The 12,975-nt window shown below is 45.2% G+C and overlaps 1 protein-coding gene across 4 annotated transcripts in view; it reads left to right on the top strand.

Moving 5' to 3' along the window:
- LOC127573094 (mitogen-activated protein kinase kinase kinase 13-like) overlaps nt 1-12,975 on the top strand; it is a 151,560-nt gene that overhangs the window by 112,445 nt on the left and 26,140 nt on the right. For all 4 annotated transcript variants that reach the window (XM_052020968.1, XM_052020986.1, XM_052020958.1 and 1 more), the window contains 2 exons: nt 586-695; nt 4,030-4,146. In XM_052020968.1, the coding sequence (XP_051876928.1) occupies nt 586-695; nt 4,030-4,146 (227 nt within the window). The remainder of the gene's footprint in view (nt 1-585; nt 696-4,029; nt 4,147-12,975) is intronic.

Genomic DNA, 12,975 nt, shown 5'->3' with positions numbered 1-12,975 from the left:
GAGGAAAACAACTGGAAATAAGTGGTTATCAAAAACTAGCTGTGAAACCCTCTGGGATGGCCAGTACTTGTGTCTGTGGGGAAGTGAGACCTGAGCCATTGTGCTCACAATCATCATGAGTAACCTCAACATCAGCAGAATCCTTAGAGCTTCGATACTGGCCGGTGGAGTCCCCATAGTTAGAGGAGGATTGGAGGGGAACTCGGAAGTGTTATCAAGAGATGAGAACAGGCTCTCCAGTAAACTGAAGGTCTCTCAGAAAGATGTAGCACTGAGCCACACAGCCTGTGGGCTCTCAAGCTGGACCCCAAGCCATCCAGAGACCTGGTACTCAGAGATTCTGAACTGGAGAAAGGCAGCCAGCAGTCCTGCTCAGTCCCAACCCAGGGACTCTTGCTGGGAGTGAGACCACAATGTCATTGGAGATCAGGTTTATTCACGAAGCCTCCACAGTCAAACAAGTGATATGTAGAGGACACTCACCTTGCGCACAGGTACCAGAGATCAGGGAAGAAACTTGTGTACAGCTGGGAGTCTTGTCACAGTGGGGACCCCACTGGTAAAACAAATGATCTCTGCTTACAGGCTGAATGGAGGGAAGAGGTGAAAAAGCACTTTGAAAAGATAAAGAGTGAAGGAACATGCATCCATCGGTTAGATGAAGAACTAATCAGACGGAGGAGAGAGGAGCTGAGGTACGCTCGGTGCTAGATTCATCCCCTTACAATGGACTGTTGTTGCAATTGTAACCATTCATATCGCTCTGGGCTGAGCAGTTGGAAAGTTCGTGGCAAAACGCTGTCATAATTTGTTTATCACACTCTCACTTTTGACAGCGTTTCCCAGTTAGACACAGTGAGCCGACAACTTTTGTCTCCACTTCAAGCTGAAGGAACTTCCATTAAAACTAAACAGCTGGAAATCTCCTTCATGATCCAAGTTCAGCCCATCCAGCAGCTAAAGGCCGAACCCTCCATTTGGGGGGAAGGAGGTTGTGAGGTGCATTCAGGCACAGTCCAGTCCTCCTCTCCAACCCCTGAGCTCAAAGCTTGAACCTTGCCCTGTGGTTGCTGCTGGAGCATTGGGCTGTATCTTCGCACCTGTCCTTGAGCACTTTAGTTCTGCAGTTTTATCACTGATAATAATAAGTGAATGGTGGTGCTGGTTGATTGATGGGCCGGGGTGAAGGGTGCAGTTCGACGCCTGAGGTCTCATGATGAAAGTTTTAGGGATATGACCAACCAGTGTCAGCAACCCTAATTAAAGTGCATTTGGTGCCACTTGTGGCCTTTGACCCTGAGCATCGGTATGTTGTCTCAGTTGACACTGGAATCGGGACGTTCATAGAGTCATATAGCACGGAAAAGGGCCCTTCAGCCCAACTGGTCCATGCCGACCAAGATTCCCATGTAAGCCAGTCCCATTTGCCCACATTTGGCCCATATCCCTCTAAACCTCTCCTGTCCATGTACCTGTTCTAGTGTCTTTTAAATGTTGTTAATGTACCTGCCTCAATCACTTCCTCTGGCAGCTCGTTCTATATACTGACCACCCTCAGGTTCCTATTACATCTCCCCCTCTCATCTTAAACCTGTGTCCTCTAGTTCATGATTCCCCAATCCTGAGAAAAAAGACTGTGCGCATTCACCCTATCTATGCCCCTCATGATTTTATATGTTGTCTTTAAATGAGACAACTCTATAGTTTTAACTCTCATGCTTTAGGTAAGTGCTGCAGAAAGTCCACTTGCTAAGCTTTTCCAAGAGTTGATGTAAGGAAATAAGACAACAAAAATTATATCAGCACACAGGAATATGATATTGTTGCAATCTCTGTATGTGGTTCAAAGAAGGGCAGGGCTGGTATCTCAGCATTCCTGGGGTACAGAAGTTTCAGGTATGATTGGGGGAATGGGGGCAGGAATGTGAAAGAGAAAGGGGCATTGCATTACAGATCAAGGAGATCATCTTTGCAGCCATGAGGGAGGATGTCTTGGAAGGCTCTTCAAATGCGGTCAGATGGGTTGAGATTAAAACAAAAAAAGAGTGATCACTTTGCTGGGTGCTGGGATTATACTAGAGTCAGCAGGAAATTGAGGAGCAGATATGCGGGCTAATCACAGAGAAGTGTGGGAGATCACTGTAGTAGGAGGGGATTTCAGCTCCCGAACGTTCACTTGATTGCCTTAGTGTGACAGGGTTAGACAGAGTGGAAATTTTAAAGTGCATTCAGGAGAGCTTTTTTTGTGCCAGTATGTAGGTAGTCCTACTTGGGGTGGGCAGTGCTACACCTAATCCTAGGGAATGAATCTGGGCAAATGGACAAAATGTCAGTGAGCAAGTTCTTTGGGGATACTGACCTTATCTACGTAAATTTCAAAGTAGTTATGGAAATGGATAAGGCTGGCCCAGAAATTAAGTGTCTGAAGTGGACAAAGGCTGATTTCAATGTTATTAGACAGGACCTGATAATCTGTGTGTAGAACTAGAGGAAGTGAGTCAGGTCTTAAGTGAATACTTCTCATCTGCATCTACAAGAGAAAGACGTTGTAGTTGCAGATTTAGGAAGACAGGTCAGGATATTCCAGAAAATGTAATCGTTAGAAGGGAGGAGGTAGTAGATATCTCAGTGGGCATAAAGGTGGATCAATCTCCAGGGCCTGATGAGATGTATCCCAGGCTGCTATGGGAGACAAGGGAGGAGATTGCTGGTTCCCTGTGGGTGATATTTAAATCTTTGCTGGTGCAGTGCCAGATGACTGGAGGACAGCAAATGTGGTCCCTTATTCAAGAAAGGTAGCACGGATAGGCCAGGTAATTGTAGGCCACTAAGTCTAACGTCAGAGGTAGGGGAATTGTTGGGAAAAGTTCTGAGGGAGAGGATTAATCTACATTTGGAAAAGCAGGGATTGATCATGGATAGTCAGCATGAATTTGCTGGTGGGTGATCCCGTCTGACTAATTAAGTTTTTTGAAGAGGTACCTAAGTATATTAATGAGGGCAGTGCAGTTGATGAAGCTTACGTGGTGACCTGATAGAAGTATATAAGATCATGAGGGGCATAGACAAGGTGAAAGCGCATAGTCTTTTTTCCTGGGGTGGGGGGGGGGGGGAAGCTAAAAACAAGAGGGCATAGGTTTAAGATCAGAGGCAAGAGATTTAAAAGGGACATCACGCAAAGGGTGGTGCATATTTGAAATGAGCTGGCACAAATGGTTGTTGAGACGGGCACATTAGCAACATTTAAAAGCCACCTAGATAAGTACATGGATAGGAGAGGTTTAGAGGGCTGTGGGCCAAACGTGGGCAGATGGGACTAGCTCGCTGGGCATCACAGTCGGCATGGACGAGCTGGGCTGAAGGGCCTGTTTCCATGCTGTGTGACTCTATGACTCTATGTCTGCCTTATATTGCTATTTGTTGTTCTTTGACAGAATAGTGTAGAGGTTGTCAAAGAAAAGTAAAGTAAACCAGTACAGTCTAACGTGACAGTGACATTCTCCCTTCACTTCCTCTCTGTACAGTGTGTCAGTAGGAAGCAGGGAGGCACATTTTCCGGTTACAGTATGTTCCCCTGGTTGACAGCTGGACTCACTTGGTAGCCTGTTTTGGAAGAAGTCTCAACATCTCCCATGCTTCCGCCGCCGGGTCTCAGACCTGGTTATGTTTTCCATCAGGGACATGAGCAAGTAATCCAACCCCAAACAGCACTGCAGCCCTGGGAGTGTGCTGCACTGTTGGCAAGATGCCTGATCAAAGTCCCATCTACTGCCTGGGTCAAATATTCCTTTCAAAGAAGAAGTGCAATGGATGGGCTAAGAAATTCAACCAATGTCATATGATACCGATTAGCCCAGCATGATGCACTGCTTCCACAAAGCCACCATCTCAGAGCAGCTGGGGTGACAATGCTTTAAGATTGCCCACTGTAGCTTTGAGGATGACCCAAGGGAACAATAAGATGGGTGTTGTACTTTCTGAAATAGTAGAGTGAGCTGCTAGGTCACAATTCTGCTGCTTTTGTTCCAGGCATGCTCTAGACATCAGAGAGCATTATGAAAGGAAGCTGGAACGAGCCAACAATCTCTACATGGAACTCAGTGCCATCATGTTGCAACTGGAGATCAGAGAGAAAGAACTCATAAAGTAGGTACAAAGGTAACACTGTAATCCACTGTAATACACAACAGGGCATTTCAACATCTGGGAGAATGGGGCTGGGATTCTCTTTGGTCAGAATCAGATCTATTATCACTGACTTATATGACATGAAATTTGTTGTTTTGCAGCAGCAGTACAGTGTAAAGACAAAAATTACTATAAATTACAAAAATAAGATATCTTTATTAGTGACATGTACATAGTGCAAAAAACGAGGAATAATGAGATAGTGTTCATGGACTGTTCATAAATCTGATGGCGGAGGGGAAGAAGCTGTTCCTGAATCATTGAGTGTGGGTCTTCGGGCTCCTGTGCCTCCTCCTCGATGGTAGTAATGAGAAGAAGGCATGTCTTGGATGTGAGGGTCCTTAGTGATGGATGCCACCTTCTTGAGGCACTGCCTCTTGAAGATGTCCTCAATGGTAAGGAGAGTTGTGCCCATGATGGAGCTGGCTGAGTCTACAGCCCTCTGCAGCCTCATGTGATCCTGTGCATTGGAGCCTCCATACCAGGCGGTGATACAACCAGTCAGAATGCTCTCCACCGTACATCTGCAGAAATTTGTAAGAATCTTTGGTGACATATCAAATCTCCTCAAATACCTTACAAAGTTTAATTGTGTTCAGGCTGTGGGCATCACTGTAAAGATGAGCAATTTATTGGCCTTGCTCAGTCCCCTAAGTAACCCTAGTTGGTTAAGCCACTTCACAGGTTACAGGGTGGGGCTGGAATTGATCCATACATTTTACCTTCCTCCTGCACTTGGCCAGACTGGGTAAGGAAAGCATCCTTCCTTACAGGGCACTAGTGAACCAGCTGTAGTCTTTTGTCACCTACGTGCATTTTCTGACAGATTCATTACTGGGACCCGCTTTCTCAATTTCAGATTTTTTTTACATGTTTCGCATTGGTAAAGTGCCATGGTGGGACTTTAACGCACACCCTTTGGGATACCAGTCCATGCGTGTCCAAAACACTGCTGTCTGTAATCTTAACTTGCACTGGGTCCTACTAACCTGTCCTTCCTGGATACTGGAAGTGCAGTCTGACAGTGCAGAGGTAGTAAAGGAGCTGAGGCAGCTAGAGATCAGAGAAGAAGAGCCTTGGTGCCAGGAAGATAGTAAACGGTGTTGTCAGCTGACACGCGTAAATTATTTGCATATCTGTGGATGGTCACCGAGGGACAACTGTGAATGAGGAAGTGAAGGGGAGCAAAGACAGGCCTTTTGGGAGGGAACAGAGTTCACAGTGAAGGGTTAGGAAGAGAAGCTATTGTTGGAGATATCCTGGCTTTGATCAGACAGGTGAGAGTGGACACAGTTGAGAATGATAGAGTGACGAAGAAGGCGTGTGGCATGCTTGCCTTCATCAGTCAGGGCATTGAGTGTAAAAATCAGGAAGTCATGTTGCAGCTGTATAAAACCTTGGTTAGGCTGCATTTGAAGTATTGCATTCAGTTCTGGTTGCCCCATTATAGGAAGGATGCAGAAGAGGTTCACCAGGATGCTGCCTGGATTAGAGGGTATGAGCTATAAGGAAAGGTTGGACACGTTGGAGCGCCAGAGGCTGAGGGGAGACCTGATAGAAGTTTATAAAATTATGAGAGGCGTAGATAGGGTAGGCAGTCAGAATCTTTTTCTCAGGGTAGAAATGTCAAGTGCTAGAGGACGTAGCTTTAAGGTGAGAGGGGGTAAGTTTAAAGGAGATGTGCGGAGCGTTTTTTACACAGAGAGTGGTGGGTACCTGGAATGGCTGCTGGGGAAGTGGTGGAAGCAGATGTGATAGTTTAAGAGGCCGTTAGATACATTAATATTCAGGGAATGAAGGATATGGATCATGTGCAGGCAAAAGGGATTAGTTTAATTGGGCATCATGTTTGGCACAGACGTCCTGGGCCGAAGAGCCTGTTCCTGTGCTGCAATGGCTCATGGTCTCAATGCCTCAAACTTAAGAACTTTATTCTTGTGATTAATTCCCTTCCTGGTTTCGACCCGACATACTGCTGTAGTGTTCACCTGCTTTGCAAGTGTCCACCTTTCTGCAGTGGCCAACAGCAAGATTCGGTCATCTATACCTCAGCTTCGTCCAAACTGGGGTTCTGTCTAACGTGCCCCTATTTAAACACAGGCTGTCATACCATTACGTTCTGCCTCACTGGTGTCACCATCTTACCACTATTTTTTTCTTTCCCAGTCTTCCCTGAGAGCTTGATAGCTTAGGATACTGTATTACCAGTCTGGACCCAACTGTACTCACAATTCACTTACTGCTACTACTTTGTGAATTAAATCATGGAATCGTGTTCTGTAATTGTTCCTTGTGCCTTTGTGTATGTTTTGATTTGGGTTTCCTTGTCTTTGTTATTTGCCTTTCTTGATTTTCTTCCACTGTCCGGTCTGATTGAATCAACATGTATTTTTCCTGCTTCTTGTATCAGGGTCCAACCTGACTCTGTTCATGTTTCTCTGCATTATCCCACTTCCCTCCTAAGCATAGAATCCTTTCCCAATATACAGACAGCACTGGAGGTGTTCTACTTGTGTCGCCTTATATTTATCTGTTCTAGAGCCCAGCTATCATATGCAGAGCAACTGCAAGGTTAACCACCTCCTTGCTGCTAATTACAGATCTAAACGTATTGACAAAACATTTTGAAGGTGTGACACAGTGGCAGCAGTTAGTGCAGCTGCCTCACAGCTAATTGGTAACTTGGTTTATTATTGTCACTTGTACTGAGGTACAGTGTAAAACTTTGCTTTGCATGCCATCCATACAGATCATTTCATCACATCAGTACATTTGAGGTAGTACAAGAGAAAACAATAACAGAATGCCGAATATAGTGTTACAATTACAGAGAAAGTGCAGTGCAGGTCGACATTAAGGTGCCTGGGCCATGATGAGGTAGATTGTGAGGTCAAGAATCCATCTTATTGTTCTAGGGGACTGTTCAGTAGTCTTGCGGCAGGATAGAAGCTGTTCTTGAGTCTGGTGGTACGTGCCTTCAGGCTTTTGTATCTTTTGCCCGATGGGAGGGGGGAGAAAAGAGAATGTCCGGGGTGGGTGGGGTTTTGATTATCTTAGCTGCTTTACCAAGGCAGCGAGAATTGTACACAGAGGACAGCTACAGGGACCCAGTGTGATGCTGACTTCAGGTACTGTCTGTGTGGAGTTTGCATGTTCTCTCCATGACAGCATAGGTGCTCTGGTTTTCTCCCACATCCCAAAGCACATTGGCAGGTTAATCATCTCCTGTATTTGTTTTACACTTTAGAATAGGTTGATTGCAAAAAGGAAGAGGAGTTGATGGGTTTGTGTGCAGAGACGCAGGAAAGTAAGAAGGGGAATAGGACTAATGGGATTTCTCCCCAGGAGTCAAACGACCTCCTGTGTAGTACATTTATCATTGCATATATTCCACAATCATTGCACAATGTATAGAATGGACACATAGGCTGTCACTGCTCCCAGAATTTTTTTATCCACTTGTCAGCTCCCTCTGCCTTTTTGTTGCCATGTCCATTCTCAATTTTTCTAGACATTACCCATTTCTCTGTAGACTGTTTTACCAAAAGTATTAAATGCAATCTATCATTTTAAAATTCTAGTGATTATTTTTAATAAACTATGTTTTCCTAAACATATTGAAGTTAAGATGTCCCACCTTATCTGACTACAGCATCAACCTTTCGTACAGCTACCAGCACATTACACAAAGTCAAATTATTCAGAAAAAGTCATAGAATCATCAAGTTATACAGTCCGGAAAGCACCCCAACTTCTCCAGGTCAACCAAGGTGTCTTTCTGAACCAGTCCCATTTGCTTGCATTTGGCCCATATCCCTCTAAACCATTCCTATCCATCTATCTGTCCAAATGCCTTATAAACGTTGTAATTATACCCGCCCCTACCACTTCCTCTGGCAGCCCGTTCCATATCCCCACTGTCCTCTGTGTGAAAAACTTGCCTCTCAGGTCTCCTTTAAATCATTCCCCTCTCACCTTAAACCTACGCCCTCTAGTTTTAGACTCCCCTACCCTGGGGAAAAGACTGTCGCCATCCATCTTATCTATGCCCCTCAGCCTCCTACGCTCCAGGGAAAACAGTCCCAGCCTGTCCAATCTCTCCTTATACCTCAAGCCCTCCAGTCCCGGCAACATCCTTGTGAATCTTTTCTGCGCCCTCTCTAGCATAATCATTTAATACTTAATGTGTATATAAAGGCCCAATAAGACAGGAACTACAGAGTCTATGGTGAGGCAGTTACTAATAATACTAAACGTGGCAGTGTGGTTAACCGAGAGGGAGAAAGTTGCAGGCTATAGGAAGACCTCAATGGACTGGTTAGGTGGGCACAACAGTAGGAAATGGAATTCCGTCTGGACAAGTGGGAGGTGATGCATTTGGGCAGGGCGAGTAAGGCTAAGGAATGTACGAGAAGTGGTGGGATACTGAGGGGAACAAATGGATCTTAGAGTGTTTGTCCACAGATCCCTGTGGGTAGGAGGACAAGTAGATAAGGTAGCTAAGTAGGAAAACTGGCCTTGATTGGCTGAGACAGAGAGTACAAGAGCAGGAAGATAGAAGTCAGTCTCAGTCACTTACACCAAGGTCGATTGATATGGCAATTGTTCAATATCTCCTCTCTGCCCATTATAACTTTGTCACTAAGTGCAGTCTTTAAAGTGGTAAGGTTATTAAAATGCTTTGAATGCTTTTACAAGGATGTTGCCAGGACTCAAGGGATTGAGTTATAGGAAGAGGTTAGACAGGCTTGGCCTTTACTCCTTGGAGGGTAGGAGACTAAGGGGTGATCTCATAGAGGTATAAGTTCATGAGGTGCATAGATAGGGTGACTGGTCTTTTTTCCAGATTTGGAGAATCAAGAACTAGAGGGTATAGTTTTAAGGTTAGAGGTGAAAGGTTTAATAAGAATCTGAGGGGCAACTTTTTTTACAGAGCAGATGGTAGATATATGGAACCAGCTACAGAGGAAATGATTGAGGCAGGTACTTTAGATACATTTAAGTAGTATGTGGACAGGTATATGGATGACAAGTGTTTAGAGGAACGTAGGCCAAGTGCTAGGAAATGGGATTAGCTAGAATATACATCTTGGTCGGCATGGACACGTATGGGCCGAAGGGCCTTTCTCCATGCCGTACAACCCTATGACTCCAAATCGTCTTCAGGATGAAGTGAAAAGTTCCCTATTTCTGGGTTCCCTTTAACTGTGCAAAGATCTAATTTGAGGCAACTTACTTCCCTTGAGGTTCCAATAATGCAGACTCAACTCTTTGTGCAAGATGGTTGGATGGAGAAAAAGCTCACGTTTAGAAACAAACCTTTTCCTTTCTTACACATACCTGGATTGACATTGCCTGATGACGCATGCAAATGTAAGGTGTTGCGCTTTGGGAGATCAAATGTAAAGGGACAGTACACTGTTAATGGCAAGACTCTTAACAGTGTTGATATACAGAGGGATCTTGAGGTCCAAGTCCATAACTCCCTGAAAGTGGCTACACAAGTCGATAGGGTGGTAAAAAACGGTGTATGGCAAGCTGGCCTTTATTAGTTGAGGCGTTGAGTTCAAGAGTCAGGAAGTTAGGTTGCAGCTTTAAAACTCTGGTTAGAACACATCTGGACTATTGGATTCTCTTCTGGTCGCCCCATTATAGGAAGGATGTGGAGAGGGTGCAGAAGAGGTTTACCAGGATGCTGCCTGGATTAGGGGGCATGTGCTATAAGGAGAGGTTGGACAAACTTGGGTTGTTTTCTCTGGAGGGGCGGAGGCTGAGGGGAGATCTGATAGAGGTTTATAAAATTATGAGAGCCGTAGGCAGAGTAGACAGACAGAATCTTTTTCCCAGGGTTGAAATGTCTAATACCAGAGGGCATGTATTTAAGGTGAGAAGGGGTAAATTCAAAGGAGATGTGCGAGGCAAGTTTTTCTGCACAGAGAGTGGTGGGTGCCTGGAATGCGCTGACAGGGGTGGTGCTGGAGGCAGATACAACAGAGGCATTTAAGAGGCTCTTAGATAGGCACATGAATGTGCCGAGAATGGAGGGATATGGACATTGTGTAGGCAGAAGGGATTAGGTGTCATTAGTTTAATTAGTTCGGCACAACATTGTGGGCAGAAGGGCTGGTTCCTGTGCTGTACTGTTCTGTGTTCTATGATGGAGCGTGTTGATGAAGCTTCGCCAAAGGTCAGCCTGAAAGGTTATTGTGCCTTGTTGTTGTAGGGCACAGAATTGATAAGATTTGTGGATGCAGGGAGTGAAGCTGAATTGACTGATGAAGAGAAAGCAGTGCCTATGTTTGAGGACCTATCATGCCTCACAAGTAAACCGTGGGTGGACACAACGTGAGAAAGAAGACCACAGAAATACCAGCTGATCCATTGCAGCCGCCACACTGCTGGCTACATACGCAGGCTGACATATTCTCTTGAAGGATACCAGTTTAGAAAAGAAACTGGGAAACATCTCCAACCCATTAAGTAGGTAGTGGATTTTAGCTACCCAATTCGAGTCTAGGGGACCCAACTATCCATCTGGGGTTAGGGTTTGGGTTGGCCTGGCTCAGTACTTCACAGTTTGGGATGGAGTCACTGCACAGGTGCTGTGAGCAAGCTTGTGTCAGAGCAAGGAGCAGTGCGCCACTCTCACTGAGTGCTCGGGAAATGTCCTGCTAAAAGGGGCAAAGAGTAGATGCAACTCGGGCTCAGGATGAAAGTGGCCACTAAATAAGCAGTAAAGAAGACATATGGCATACTTGCCTTCATTGGTCGGGGAGTATAAGAGTCGGGAATTTATGTTGCAGCTGTATAAAACTCTGGTTAGGCTGCACTTGGAGTATTGTGTGCAGTTCTGGTCACCCCATTACAGGAAGTGTGTGGAGGCTTTGGAAAGATTTACCAGAGGAGATTTACCAGGATGCTGCCTGGATTAGAGGGCATGAGCTTTAAGGAGAAGTTGGACAAATTTGGGTTGTTTGAGGCTCAGGGGAGACCAGATAGAAGCTTATAAAATCAAGAGAGGTATATGGTATGCAGCCAGAATCTTTTTTGCAGGGTCAAAATGTCCAGTACTGCAGAGCATGCATTTAAGGTGAAAGGGGGTTAAGTTCAAAGGAGATGTGTGGGGCAAGTTTTTTACACAGAGTGGTAGCTGCCTAGAATGGGCTGAAAGGGGTGGTGGTGGAAGCAGATATGATAGAGGTGTTTAAGAGATGGTTAGATAGAGACATGAATATGCAGGGAGTGGAGCGATATGGATCATGTGCAGGCAGAAGTGATTTAGTTTACTTCAGCATTGTGTTCGGCACAAACGCTGTGGGCCGAAGGACCTGTTCCTGTTCTGTTCTATGTTCTATGTGTCTTGGAGCGTTGAGTTTGACTGGAAGAAGAGACGAAAGAAATACCCTAGGAGCAAAGTTTTCAAGTTTGGACACCTGCAGAGTCCTGCAGTTTGATGTGGGTGGATAATTACCTTTAGGGCTGTGGTCGGGTTGGGAACGAGGAAAGTATATTGTACATCCTTTAGTGGTAGCTGAGTTTGGATTGTCTGTGGTCAGGTGGGTTTAGACTGGGTGTTAATGTTATACTGGAGCATGTCACTAGATGGCAGTGTTGAGGAGCCCCCAAGCCCAGCTACTGTCTATCCCTTGATGTGTTTGTTCCTGAACTCCCTGGATCCCTTTTGAATAGTTACAGGCCTCTCCTGTTGTAAACTCCTTGGTTTCAGAGACATATTGGTTAAATGTATGAGGGTTTCCATATTCAGGTCGAGCAAGTGAGTTTGATGAAGCGGCTAAGGGCCTGAAATATTTTTATTGTTTTGTGAGAGAATGATGGATGAAACTTGGATCCTATGGAGTGGAAGGAAAAAGAGTGAAAGTTTTCTTGGATGAAGTAGGATAGAAAGTATTCAGAGGATCGTAACATCATACAGCACAGAAATGGGCCCTTTGGCCACCACGTCCATGCTGACCGTGACACCTATCTATACCAGTCCCATTTGCCCACATTAGGCCCATATCCCTCTATGCCTTTCCTATCCAAGTCGCTTTTAACTTGTATCTGCCTCCACCACCTCCTGTGGCAGCTTGTTCCAGATAAACCACCACCGATTGTGTGGAAAAACCTACCCCTCTAATCTCCTTTAAATTTCTCCCCTCTCACCTTAAACTTGTCCCCTCTAGTTCTGGACTCCCCTTCTCTGAGAAAAAGATTCTGACTATTTATCCTATCTGAGCACTTTATGATTGTATGAACCTCCACTGGGGTGAATCTCTTCTGCACTCTCTCTGTTGCTGTCACATCCTTCCTGTAGTCTGGTGACCAGAACTGAACACAGTACTCCAAGTTCAGTCTAACAATGTTTTGTATGGCTGCAACACAATGTCCCAACTCGACAGGTACTGAAGCCTCAGTCCATGAAGACAAGCATACCAATTACTTTCTTCACTACCCTATCCAACTGTGGGGCCACTTTCAGTGAGCTGTGGACTTGCACCCCAAGTTCTCTCTGTACATCAACTCTCCTAAACTCCCTGCCATTTACTCTGTGGGCCCTACCAGAATTGGGAAGAGACCATGTTTAGATTTTATAGCCACATTCACTAAGGCTAACTGCCCATTGAACTGCCTCAGCAATAATGTACATGCCTCAGGTTGTATCCATCACCAGGCACTCTATAATTATTACTCAATTGCTACTTCATTTCTTTCCCTATACTGTCCAATCTTCCTCTTGAACTTTGGTCAGCTCACACCTTAAGAACAAAGACATCAGAACGAGAGGAG

The sequence above is a fragment of the Pristis pectinata genome, chromosome 1 (assembly GCF_009764475.1).
Source record: "Pristis pectinata isolate sPriPec2 chromosome 1, sPriPec2.1.pri, whole genome shotgun sequence".
NCBI classification, from domain to species: Eukaryota; Metazoa; Chordata; class Chondrichthyes; order Rhinopristiformes; family Pristidae; genus Pristis; species Pristis pectinata.
The sequence above is the reverse complement of the archived record's forward strand: the minus strand, read 5'-3'. Positions and strand labels throughout refer to the sequence as shown.